This window comes from Salvia miltiorrhiza, chromosome 8, assembly GCF_028751815.1.
Source record: "Salvia miltiorrhiza cultivar Shanhuang (shh) chromosome 8, IMPLAD_Smil_shh, whole genome shotgun sequence".
Lineage (NCBI taxonomy): Eukaryota > Viridiplantae > Streptophyta > Magnoliopsida > Lamiales > Lamiaceae > Salvia > Salvia miltiorrhiza.
The window spans coordinates 27208644-27221970 of NC_080394.1; the positions used below are offsets into that span (position 1 = coordinate 27208644).

Below are 13327 nucleotides of genomic sequence, written 5' to 3' on the forward strand. Positions count from 1 at the left end.
AGTTAAGGATATAATTGATAGTTGGAAAATAGTTTGAGGTTTAAAGTGATATTTACTCGATTTATATGTTCATAAACATGTTTCTTTATCATATTATGATATGGGTTATAATATTTTTAGATTACGATTGAGAGTTATATGTGGTTATTTTTTTTAGATTTACTTAAATGAAATTGTTAATTTATTACAAATTTAATTTACTTTGGAGGTTATGAAGTATAGGGTAAAATAATAAAATTTTAATTATTATTTTAGACAGAAGATTATAAAGAGTAAAATGGTGGTTATGCATCCCCTAAAAGAAGTTGGATCTTGGGCTGAAATGGACTGGGCCCATATAAGGATTAGGCCATGCCATTGAATAAAGTCTGAGCCCAATTCGTTTTTACTATACTATATTAAAAAACTAGTAATATTTTAATTTGAAATCAATTTCATATTGATTTTCATTAAATGACGATTTTATATATATTCAACTCATATGTTTAAATATTTAATATGTTTTTCAGTTAGTATCAAGTTTTATTATTGTGAGTTCTTCTTTATTTTTTTAATATTCAACTCATATATATATTCAGTTAAAATTAATTACTATTATATTTATAAATATGATAATTGAGTTGGTATTAATTTCATATAAATATAAAAAAATATAAAAATGTTTCTTGTACCTTGGCACGATTGCAAATGATAGTTTTGTTTAGAGCATCTCCAACGCAGTATTGAAGACCCGCGTCAATTCGGGGCGATGGAAGAAGCGCTGCGTTGGAGACCTCGGCTGGGTCGAAGGCTTTGGTTGAGAGATCCGTGCGCTACACGCACACAGTTTAAATAAAAAAAATGAAACAAACCTGGAGAAGAAACGAAACTTGAGAGAGAGGAAAAAATTTGGGTTGGAAATCAGTTGCAGGGAGAGGGAAAATTTTGGGGAAGACGATGGGGGAAGAAAAGGGTATGTGGGTAGGTGTTTGACCTTTTTAAAAAATATTTTTAATATGTTTTATTTTATTTATTATTTTTGTTTTTTGAGTTTTATTTGATTTTTTATTTTTAAAAATTTTAAAATTCTAATTTTTTTTATCATAATTTTTATTTTTTTATTGTATTTTAATTATGTCTTTAATTTTATTTTAATTATTGTAATGTTGAATTTTAATTTTAATGAAATTTGGAATTTAAAAATAAAAGTGTAGAAATGTGAATTTTGTGGAAATGGGGATTTACTCTAAGTGGTCGTTTGATTCGAGTAGAAGAATGGAAAGAGAATGAAATCAAATAAAGGGGTGAAATGGAAACAATAAGCATTACTTTTATTGAGTGTTTGATTTAACAATGGAAAAAAATCGTTAGTAAGAGATTCTCTTTCTTTTGTTTCCCCTCTATTTTGAGGGGTAACAAATTAGGTGATTGGATTACCCCTAAGTAAGGGTAATGGTTACCTTATTATCCAAACCAAACAATGAGTAATGGATTCAATTAATTGATTCTTTTTTAACCTCCAAAAACACTCAACTAAACATGAGCTAAGACACAATGCATTGAAGGGTGTGTCTTAGGTGGGAACCACCATTTAAGACCCTCTCTAAGACCCGATGCATTGCAGATGCTCTTATACGATAATAAGGATTTAAATAAATCTCAATTAGGACTTAGGAGTTATTAACTCTAATTAAAACTCTTAAGTTAACTGGAACTATCATTAAAGACGGTCACAGAGAAGTTTTTGTCATTCATTTTACATTCAAAAGATCTGAGCCAATCCAACCCAATTTGACGATCGTTTTATAATAATATTCTATATTCTATAATAATTTTTTGGATGTTTCAATCCAATTTGACTATCGTATTATAATAGTATATTCTATCTTCTATAATAAATTTTTGGATGTTCCAAATGTCAATCCATCCCCACCCAACGCAACCCTCGATTTATAATGTATTCCATCTTCTAAAAGAACCCTCGTTTTATAATGTGTTCTCTAATTTTTTTTATTTTTCATCCATTTAGCTTGCGCGGCATGTTATAATACAGACATAATAGCTGAAATATTATTTGAAGTATAGAAGTTGTTTCTGTACATTTAGATGAAGACAGTTTTTGAGAATTTGTTGTTTATGTACATTTGTTTCTGTACATCTGTTGTTTCTGAAGAAGTTGTTTCTGTACATCAATTCATTTGTAAAAAATTGAGAAGGCAGAGAATCACATCAGGTGAGCTTCAACAATAAGTTTGTTCAACTCATGCCTTTGTGCTTGTGATAAAATAACTGCGTTGAATCTTGAATTAAATGATTTTGTAGATACTGCTTTTTTGCTTTATGACTTGGCCAGTTAAATTTAGTATAGTGAATACTTTAAGATCTGGCAACATTTAAGAAGAATTTACACGAATAGTACCAATAATAATGTTCATTTCGACTACAATTCTAAACATCAGAAAACCAAGATATTGCCATAGTGAAATCATAGGAAGACATCTTGCTCAAGTGGAAGAATAGCCGAGGCTCAATCTCAACATATATTATCATTATTCAATTGTGACAGTTTCATGCTATGCTGACAACTAAATGAATACTTTCTTTCCATTTTCTCATCAGACAGAATCACTACATGTTTAGATGCCAAACACGAGTCTAAAAATATAGAAATATGAATTTTTTTCTCTCACCTTATCTCACCCCATTACGCAGATGATCGATGCAACATTGTACTTGTGCATACGAACAATCAGCAGCGTTTCTAGCAGCCATAACTAGTTTTAAGTTGAGGTTTATGCAAAGCTCTTCTCATCCCTTGTTTCGGAATTCTCCATCCTGTATTTTCTCAGTCTCTCCTTCATTTTTTTGCTTTCCTCAAAATTTGCCTTCCTTCTCAAGGCTTTCTGTGGAAAGAAGAGTGGTTAGGTGATTCCGTTAAGATAATCATAATCGGATATGACCCCATCTCCGACATACCTCTTGCCGGAAACATTGATCAAGCTTAATTTTTAAATCCGTGCATTCACCAAAAAACTTCCCGATAGGATGATCAGTATGGCATTTCTGGAAAAGCTCAATAATCTGCAACAGTCAAGCCACATTTGTTAAATCCAATTTGCAAAGGCCAATATCCAGTTCTTGCTTGCTACAGAAGAAAATACAAATATTCTTTTTTATTATCTACAAATTGAAGGATAAGTTTTAAACAGTTGAGGGAAACAAGTAACTATTCTGCAAAGAACCCTCCCCCTATAACCATCAAACAACATTCATTAACTACCCAATTTACTCGACTGGCAGCACTGCACCAGCGGGAGGAAAGATATTAAGTTTCAAGAATCGAGCAAAGTTAACAAAAGCAACACAGATTTGCAATGAAAATACATAATTAGATAATAATCTTAGAACAGGAGCACCAGACCACCATCAAGATATTTCTGTGCACAGTATTGACCATTTGTAATATAACAAATTAGAAGATGCACATCAGCTACATGTTCATACCTAATGTATGAAGACGGTATGCATTATACAAGAAATAAGTTAAGCCAAGTGAAATTGTTTATATTGATCATCTAACAACACTCATTCGGAAAGATTATCTTCCTCTCATAACTTACCTCAGCACACATGGGATGCCTGTGGATTGTCAATGGAGGATGCATTCTGCTCCTTTCAACTATTCTTGTATCTCGCAGGGCCAAAACTAACTGCACAACACATGTGGATCAGATAAACAATTCCTGAATGAGATCATTATACTACAATATTAGCAAAATTGTTTCTTGCACAGATTCATTCTGTCTTGTTGTGTGCAGGAATTTGTAAAATAGAACAGTTTCTGATGGTTTTGCTCAACTAAAACCCTTCATCCTAGACTACATAAACAGATATCTATCTATATTTCTATATATCTATAAAAGCCAAGCATTGGGATATCCCGCCAATAGAGTCTCGCGGTTTGCCAGCGTGTAAGTAATCTGAAAGTTGGCTATATTTTGGTTAATACCCGTTGTTAACATTATCCATGAACTAAAGCAATGGACATCAAGACTTTCATTTACACAGATTCTGCAGCAAACAAAATTAAAAATACAGCTCTTCTCAACCTGAAGGCTGAAGCTTATGGGTTATGGCACATAATAAAGAAATGAAGATAATTTTAACTGTAAATAATTTAAATGGTGGTGGATGTAAAATAACTAGATTTACATTGAAGAATTTCCAAAATCATAATTTCTTTGCCTAATAAATCTACAAAATATTAAACTATTTTTGTAGATCTAAAAAATGTTCGATGGATTCTACGGTAAGGCGAAATAAGAAAATCAAAAATCAAACTTTCAAAACACCCAAATAGCCTGCCGCCTTACCTTTGTTGCGAACTTGGGCGTTGAAAACGGCTAGGTGAGGCCGGCGACGCGCCGCAATCGCGCACTGAAGCTGTTGATCGAAGGAGATGGGGCGGGGCGAGCCGGCGAGAGCTGGGCAGCGCACTGCTGCTGTACTACCTGCTTGGCGCTTGCAGGTCGCAGCGCTTGGACAGAGATGTCCGAGGCGGCGAGGCCGTGGCCACGGGAAATCGGAGGAGGCGGGGGCGGCGGCGACCGGCGGACGGCAGAGAGAGACCGAGAAAGAGTAAAAACGGCGGGCGGAGTGAGAGAGAGCGAGCGGCTGATAGACGGTAGTTAGAAGAAAAGACAAAATCAGAAACCTATTTCTAATATTCTATTTTCTGTTTTCTAATACTAATTTAAATTGTATTTTAATTACTTGATTAAAAATAATTTACTTTAATGATGTACAAAAATTATTTACTTTAATCATTTATAAAAATAAATGAAGTCCAAAATTATTTATACACTATGTTTGCAATTGAATTTTGAAACAAAAATGTAAACATATTTTTGTATATAAAATTGTTTGTACACTTTATGTTTGTAATTGAATTTTAATATAAGTATATACGCATATATATACTATATTAAAAAGGCAGTTTTCAATTGAAAATCAATTTCAAATGGGCTGGTCTCCTGTGCGGCGGTTGCATGGGATGCGACGGGTCGACCCAAACCGTATACTAGTTATAAAAAAATTAACATACAATAACATAAAGGGGATATTGCCCCTAAATACATGAACTATGACTAAATTCTAGTTTATAACACCACCTTTAGATTTTGCCTCAAAATACATCACCTTTCATTTCTTTCTCAAATCTCCCATGGTCAAAGTATGGATATTCAAAGAATTACCCCATTATAAAATTTATTGCATTTTGACCCCTAAAACTTTTGTTTTGACTAAAGACATACCCAAAAGATGAGTAAGATTTGGCTTGAATGGTATATCGGCTGGAAACTTTCCTCGTGCCCGATAGATTACCTGGTAATCTGGGTCTGGACTGTGATACAACGCCACGTACTATCAAGTAAAAACAGAGAAAAAACAGTTTAAAAGATCCTTGTTTAAAATGGTATCAGAGCGGGTTTTTATAGAGGAATTATATAATTTTTAGTTTATTTTATTAATTAACCCATGTGGGAGGAGACTCCAATCAAAGTTTATGGATCCGGACGAGTGTCCGAGATGTGTACACTACAGGAACTCTCTCCAGAATCTGGAGATAGAAATCAGTCACTTCTTAAGTGACCTTAGGTGGAACAATCGAGTCCTCGTTACCAACATACGACGAGGAGGAGACATCGAGCTTATTCGCGATATTATCGCGAGTATCCAATTTTATCATGAACATCTCATGATAATGGCCACAGCCCGAGCAAGAATTGAACGGACTATGGAGGAGGCCCATCAGTCACACGATTGATGGAACCAAAAGACAAGGCGAGTGTAGCTTTTCCAGGCTACCAAAAGATCGAGCCAAGCTCTTCCGACAACGTCAACTTGCGGGAGATCCAAAAGACGGTGGAATATTATGGCGTCAAGCTGTACGATCTACCGATGGAGCTGAGCAGAATATCACTTAAACAAGAGGAAATCCTTACCCTTTTGTGTGATATCCAGAAAAGAATGAAGGAAATCGAAAGGCGAAAACCATGTTCCGGAAAGATACGGAGGCCATGGTCTGACGACCCGACAGATTCTCCTATATTTGATGCAGCACCCAAAGAGTTGCAGCCGAAGGATATAATCCGAATCATGAAAGGCAAATATCATGAATAGCCTTGACAGAATCGGATTAGAAGATCTACAGGAGTTAGCAGAATCTTTTGCTAACCTCAACATGGTGGATCTAAAGATGAACCAAGGAGACGAGGTGCCCAAAACCGAGCACCAAGAAGAAAGTTCGTCAAAAAGGGGTGGAGCTTCAGATGATGCCAGCCACTACCAACGAACTAAAAGACGCAGGCCACAAATGCGGGATACTCCTGTAGGAAAGGCCACACTTGAACCAATCCATCCCTATGGATTGATTCTCAACATCGACGAAGCCAGCTTCAAAGATTGGGAAGATCTGATCGACGAATGGGCTTCATCATTGAATATCGTAGTCACCACAATTGAATACGATAAAAAGGAGTTTGCCAAAATTTTCGAAGCCAGTTTGGCAGGAATGGCTAAACAATACTGGGAGAAAATTGAGGCCTCAGCAAGGGAAGAACTGTTTACTAGCTCAAAACCTTACGACATCATTAAGGAAGCTACTAAACAGATTAAAATCCATTTCTTGGGAATGGGTTTTTTCGAAGGATCCGCAGAGGAGAAACGGAAGAAGTATCATCAGGCACTCTACAATCTAAGATTGATGGTGCTAGAGCCAAAAGCTCTTGATGAATTTCTACGTCTTTATACCCTATATGTTCATATGGGGGTGGTTGATGATCAAACCGCCAAGGACCTCTTTTTCACAAAATTTCCGAGTCCATGGAGGGAGATGCTCATCAACGAATACGTGTCACCCGGAGAATATCCACTTGATAGTGCTTCAAGAAGGATGTCTTATGTTCACAAGAAGCTGTCCGAATGGTGCCAGAAGGCAGCAGACCTGAGGAATCTCAAGAAATTAAGGAGACTCAACAAGAAATCTCCATTGATTTGCGACAACATTGATCTTCCAACAGAGATTGGTGCTGAGTTGCTATATCAAAGAAGGAGCAGAAAGAAACATAGGTATCAACCCTATGAAAGAAAGTCTAGGAGGAGTTCTTGGAAGCCAAGAACTATGTGGACCAGACAGAAGGCACGCTCCTACAAGTCAGGCCAACGGAGCGGACCATCCAGAAACCGATTCTCAAATCAAAAGAGAATCCCGGCGAGAAAAACTTTCAGGCGCACTCAAGCCAAAGCAAATGAAAGTTTCAAGGATTGCAACTGCTGGACGTGCGGTGCAAAGGGGCATATTTCAACCAATTGCCCAGACAACGAGAAAAGGGAGATGAGAAGATTCGAATCCACCCCGGATATCGAAGACGCAATCTTCTACCAGAAATTGATACCCGTGTATCAATTCGAAGATATATCCTCTGATGAGAGTATATATGAACAAGAAGAGATCTTTAGTTCTGAAGAATCGGAAATGACCGATGGATCAACCGGAGCCGAGTCAGACTAAAGAAGAACACGAGGTCTACCACACTCAAAAGGAGGATCAGAGTGGATTTACCAGCCATTTTCTGATTCCACAGAAAGAAGTGGTGAAGCAGCTCGTGAAAAAACTCAAGAAGGAAACCGAAGAGGTTCAAACCTACCAAGGGTTTTCTAACGGAAGATTGAATCGAGTTTTAACTAGCTTGATTCCGACCAAGAGGAAGCATCATGTCTATTTTGGCGTCACAAGCCAAGAAACGGCGCTTCCAATTGAGATCACAGGCAACCAGGTGGAAATCCAGCTGGTTCCAGCCGAAGATATTAGGAAGGATCTCAGGAAAATGAAGCCAGAAGTCGCAAGTACGATGAAATGGATTCATATTGGAGCAATTCAATTGGTGCTAAAATCTTCCCTTCTCCCAGGGACAGACCAGCCAATTGATGTCGCATTATGCGATAAAAGGGTTAGAGAGGCCAGAAAATCAGTTATTGGAGCTTTTTCAGGCAATCTCTATGCCAAGAAGATTATAACCGAGTTCTACCCACAGATCGCTTATAATCTACAGGATTCATCCTTCAGCCGAGCCCTGACCCTCTATCAGGACTACAAAAAGAAGGAGTACATGACAGATGGAAACAGGCCATACTCACTGACTTATCAAGTCTCGTATGCCCTATCAAATTCCCATCATACGGAGTTATTTCTGGGAAAAGAATTTATTGAAATTCCAGAAATATTTAAAGAAGTTGCTAAGGCAGCCCCTTCAAACCGAGTTGAAATTCCCCAGAACAGGGAAATCGACATCGACGTTGGAGACAAACCAGTGCTAAGCCATACCCAGAGTCTCAGACTGGGAGCACCAAGGCTATCATTCCAAGGAAATAGGCTTACTTCAGGGCCTATATCAAGAAGTTTCTCTCATTCTTATGAGAGAAAGGCGATCCAGGAAATACCAGTTCCAGACATAAGGGTCAAATGCCCCGAAGGATGGAGACAGGTTTCCACAAGAATTGATACAACAAGCATGGAAAACAAGTTTCCCTGCAGTATGCTGTATTATCTGGCGAATCCAGGCGACAACCGATACATCGGAACTCTGGAGGTTGGAGGTTTTGAAATTCAGACCGAAGGCCAAGCCGGACAAGAAGCAGACGTCCTGATCTTAGGACGCAATTTCCTTGACAAATATAAACCATGGTCATGGAAATCAGAAGGAATGGAGATTACCATTGGACGCCAAAGAGTGATGATCCAATGACAAGTCCATTTTCGATATATATCTCCGTTGGGATATTATACGAGAAATACAAAGCAGAATATTTTGCTGCTTATGTGGATTCAGGAGCAGGAATCTGTACAGCAAAACGAGGAGTCTTTCCAATAGAAGTGGAAGAAGATCTACCTCGAATTGCAGGAAGGGATTTCTCCAAGAAGATTTTACTCTTATCAAAGGGAGTAAAACAGACGGAAATATTGATCGGCGGAGCAGGACAGACACCTTGGTACAAGGTCAAAACTCCACCAATTTATTTCCATGATACTGGAGCAGATATATTATTTGGAAATAATTTTCTGCAAAGCTTCAAGAGGTACATACAAGACAATGAGGCCAGGAGGCTAGTGTTCACAACCAATTGTGACCACAAGATCATTGTGCAAAGGCTCACAGGAGCTTTTCATCGCTCAATGCCAATTAACTTTCGCAGCAAGCGTGGTGATGATGGCAGGCTCCGGAGACCACAAATGAAGGATCAAAGGAGGTTCGGAGAAGTTCTGCTTAAATGCAGATTGAGCAGAACTGAGGGATTCCCAGATCTCTCTGAGGAAGAAATTCAAATCCTCAAAGTTTCCCTGATATCGCACCAGGATATCAAGGAAGAAGAACAGGTGTCCATAGCCGATGTCAAAAGGAGAATCCAGAAGTGTTACCACGAGGATCCTTTGGCATGGTGGGACAAGAACCAGCTCAAAGCAACCTTGAAGGTTAAAACTGGAAAGGAGTATGAGTTCGTAAGGTTCAAACCTATCCTGATGAATCCTCAAGATCAACAGGATATGATGAGTATAATCAAGGAACACCTTGATTTAAAGCTGATCGAAGGAGGAAGATCACCCTACAGCAGTCCGGGATTTCTGGTAAGAAATCATGGGGAGATCAAGCGAGGAAAACCAAGATTGGTCATTAATTACAAAGGAATTAATGATATTCTTGAGTTTGACGGATACTTCATCCCAAGCAGAGAACACCTCATCAACTGCATCAGAAATGCGAAAGTATTCTCAAAGTTCGATTGCAAATCAGGCTTCTACCAGATTCGCATGGAGGAAGGGAGTAAGAAGTTCACAGCCTTCTCAACTCCACAAGGACATTATGTCTGGAATGTCATGCCAATGGGGCTAGCCAACGCGCCTCAGATATTCCAAAGGAAGATGGATAATCTCTTCAAAGATTATTCTTCGTTTATGTTTGTTTACATTGATGACATCCTAATTGCATCAAAGAACATTCATGAACATGTCAAGCATCTGGAGATCTTCGCGGATGTTTGCCAGCAAGAAGGACTAGTGCTGTCTGAAAAGAAGGCAGTCATAGCCACCCAGAAGATGGAGTTTCTGGGAATCGAGATCGACGAAACAGGGATAATTCTACAAGATCATATTGTGGAAAAAGTCCAGGGATTTCCGGAAGATCTCAAAGAAAAGAAGCAGCTCCAAAGCTTTCTAGGAGTTGTTAACTTTGCAGGAATGTTTATCAAAAATCTTGCAGAGTATCGGAAAGTCTTCAGTCCATTACTGAAGAAAGATGTTCCATTCATATGGAAAGAGGAGCATCGGGAGGGTATGAAAAAGTTAAAAGAGATTTGTAAAAATCTCCCAAAACTTTCAATACCACAAGACGAGGATGACTTGGTCCTCTACACCGACGCGAGTGATTTCTGGTGGGCAGCAGTGCTTACAAAGATCACCCCCTATGGAGAAGAACCTTGCAGATACTGTAGTGGTCTCTTTTCCGATGACGAAGCTGTGCGATGGCACATCAACGAAAAGGAATTCTTTGCAGTACGAAAGGCGTTTAAAAAATGGCCGCTTTTCTTACTTGCTAAGAAATTTGTTTTGAAAGTAGATAACACTAACGTTAAAGCTTTCTTAACAAAAAAGATTGAATCTAAGCCTGAAAAATCTAGATTGCTTAGATGGCAAGCCGAATGTCAATATTATGATTATGATATTGTCGTTTTGAAATCTGATCAGAATGTTCTTGCAGATTTCCTTACAAGGGATGGAGCTCCCTGAAGCGGAGGCCATCGAGGCAATACAGGGACAGCTCTTTGAAAGTCTAGAGCTGCTACAACAAGAGTGGCACAGATGTGTGCTGCATACTAAACAAGCAGGAAAGATACAAGCGGCTGACGAAGCCAAAGTATCTAGCCAAATTGATGTCTGTTTCATGAAGATGTTCAATCTTCAGGAAGCAACTGAAAAGCCGCTCTTGCGCGCAGTCCGTGAAAATCGGGCTAAAGCAATGCTTTCCGTACAGGGCGGATTACCTGTAGCAGGGGATTCAAGTACCCCTAGCCCAAGTCCTGAGAGAATGGCTTCACAGCCGGACGCTCGAGGAAAAGATGTTGTTAAGGGGTCACTCCCTGAATCAACATGTCAACCCACCACCTCTGGGGTAAAAGAGGGAGAGATCAGCCTTAGGCCCATGACAGGCCAAGTTAAGGTTGATACTAATCTTATTATTTCTTCTCCTTCTTGGCAGAATTATCAAGACAGGTGGGAGAAACTTCTTACGAGAAGGGGCATTAATCCGGGAAATTGCCGGGTTGATGTTGCAGGAAAATATCCAAGGGTTTGGTTCACGCCAGGAGCCAATCCAAACGATGTTAAAGAATGGTATGAATTTGGGGCATTAGCTTCAGTTTATACCACTTCTCCGGCATTCACCGAAATCAAGGGTCTACCCAAATGGATCCAGAAAACGGTGTTCGACGCATGGGAGAACAACGAGTCCCTCAAAAGGGGAGACGTTCTGGAATTGTACTTCTTCAGTGCAGCTCCAGAGCCAGTTGGCAAAGGAGTCTACGAAGCCTTCCATTTCATCAAGCTTCGGAGACCAGATACAGGAGCCTTGAACCGGATCAAAGTTCCTGAGTTTAATGCCGCAATCGTCTCAACATTTACGGAGGATCAAATCTCCACGAGGCGAGCATGGGGTCTATGGGTCTGTCTTACAGAGATGGACAAAATGAAATCCAGATTTAAGTTCTTTCAAAGCTCAGATCTGGGAACGTTCCTGGTTAACACAATGACAGGAACAACAACTCAGTTTGCTGAAAATTCTTTCGAGAATAAGAGGCAAACTATTTGGGGAAACAAGATCGCGGGGAGCAAAGAAACTCGTCGCAAATTCTGCAATATGGCTCATGTGAGCCATTGGATCGAAAGAATCTGCGACCAATGTTCGTCGCAGAAGGAGCCAGAATTCGGAAAAGGTTTCCTCCCGAAACCTGACAGAAGAAGGTTCCGGTCTGATGAACATGACGAGCGTCAGACACCAAAGGGAAGAACACCTCGGGCACCAAAAAAGTAAGGTGGCCGACAAAACTTGGTGAATCATGTGATTCACAGCAAGGATCGCACCCACAAAAGAAACGACAAAAGTGGGTGGAAGAACAGGAGGACCACTCACCAAAAGCTTCAGGACAAAAGTGAGTGGAAGGAAAAGTAGCCGGCCCCTACCAGCATTATCACAAGACGATAAGGCGAGGGTCCAGCACCATGTGATGCCACTAACAAGTGTCGGCAATCAAGGCCGACAAAAGAAGGTGGATGTCATATTCAAGCAAGCTGGCCACGAGGATAGCATTCGGGGCCAACCACCAAGCAATAATGGAGGGTATCAGACCTCTATAAAACCACAAGTGCTGAAGAGAAGAGAGCATCGAAAATTCTCACAACTTTCTCACACTACACACTCTCTCTTCAGAATCTATCATTGTAATTTTATTTTCTGTTTTTCAAAGTTTTTCAGTTTTTAGTTTTAGTTTCCTTTTATTTTTATGTACACAAGTATTAGCTACTATGAGTAGCTAAACAAGTTAGTCTCCTCCCTTGGGGAGTTTTTATGAAATAAAATTAATTATTATATAATCCCTCTATAAACGCTTTGTTTTTGTCCAACTATTCCGGGTTGAGTAAAAATATTTTCTTTATTTTTCCAACATATTATTTAGTCGGCACTTAGTGAAGGAGAAGGGTTGCAACCATCTCTTGCGAGTGTGTGGTTGGTGCGTGCCAGGTGGGCAGACGAGCCGTAAAACGCAACAAGACCGACTCCTGAAGAAGACCAGTCGACGAAGGTATAATGTTGGTTTAATTTAAGAATTATTTTGAAGTGTTACGGAAGCATGTTGGGCCTGATTAATTGTTAAACTGTTTTAAAATCATAATATGGGTTTTTGTCTTGTTTTAATTGTTATGGGGTTATTCTGTAATTTTGATTATGTTTGGGGTAGTTTTAGAATTTTCAGAAATTCTTATGGGAGAAATCAGAAAAATAATAAAAGTGGTGTATTATGGAGCAAAAACTAAGGGTGATGTTATATTCTAGAAAATTGGGAAAGTTGATGTATTTATTGGCCAATACCCCTAACATAAATATTGCTTTGCGCAATTGGTTCAGCTATCGCCCCCTACCAATAAAGGGTGGTGGGTTCGACCCCCCATTAGCCATAATTTTTTTGTTATTAATTTTATCTTTCTGTATTTTATTAGTTTTTTATTGTTTCAATATTT

General features: G+C 38.9%; 1 protein-coding gene across 1 annotated transcript; it reads right to left on the bottom strand.

Annotated features, from left to right (window-relative positions):
• Nucleotides 1–2488: 2488 nt before the first annotated feature.
• On the bottom strand, nucleotides 2489–4709 carry LOC130997383 (uncharacterized). The gene is made up of 4 exons (XM_057922671.1): nucleotides 4353–4709; nucleotides 3600–3689; nucleotides 2956–3060; nucleotides 2489–2882 (listed from the first exon to the last, which is right to left on the bottom strand). Exons 2-4 carry the CDS (start codon nucleotides 3642–3644, stop codon nucleotides 2772–2774), a joined length of 261 nt encoding a protein of 86 aa, XP_057778654.1. The 5' UTR covers nucleotides 3645–3689; nucleotides 4353–4709; the 3' UTR covers nucleotides 2489–2771.
• Nucleotides 4710–13327: the final 8618 nt, after the last annotated feature.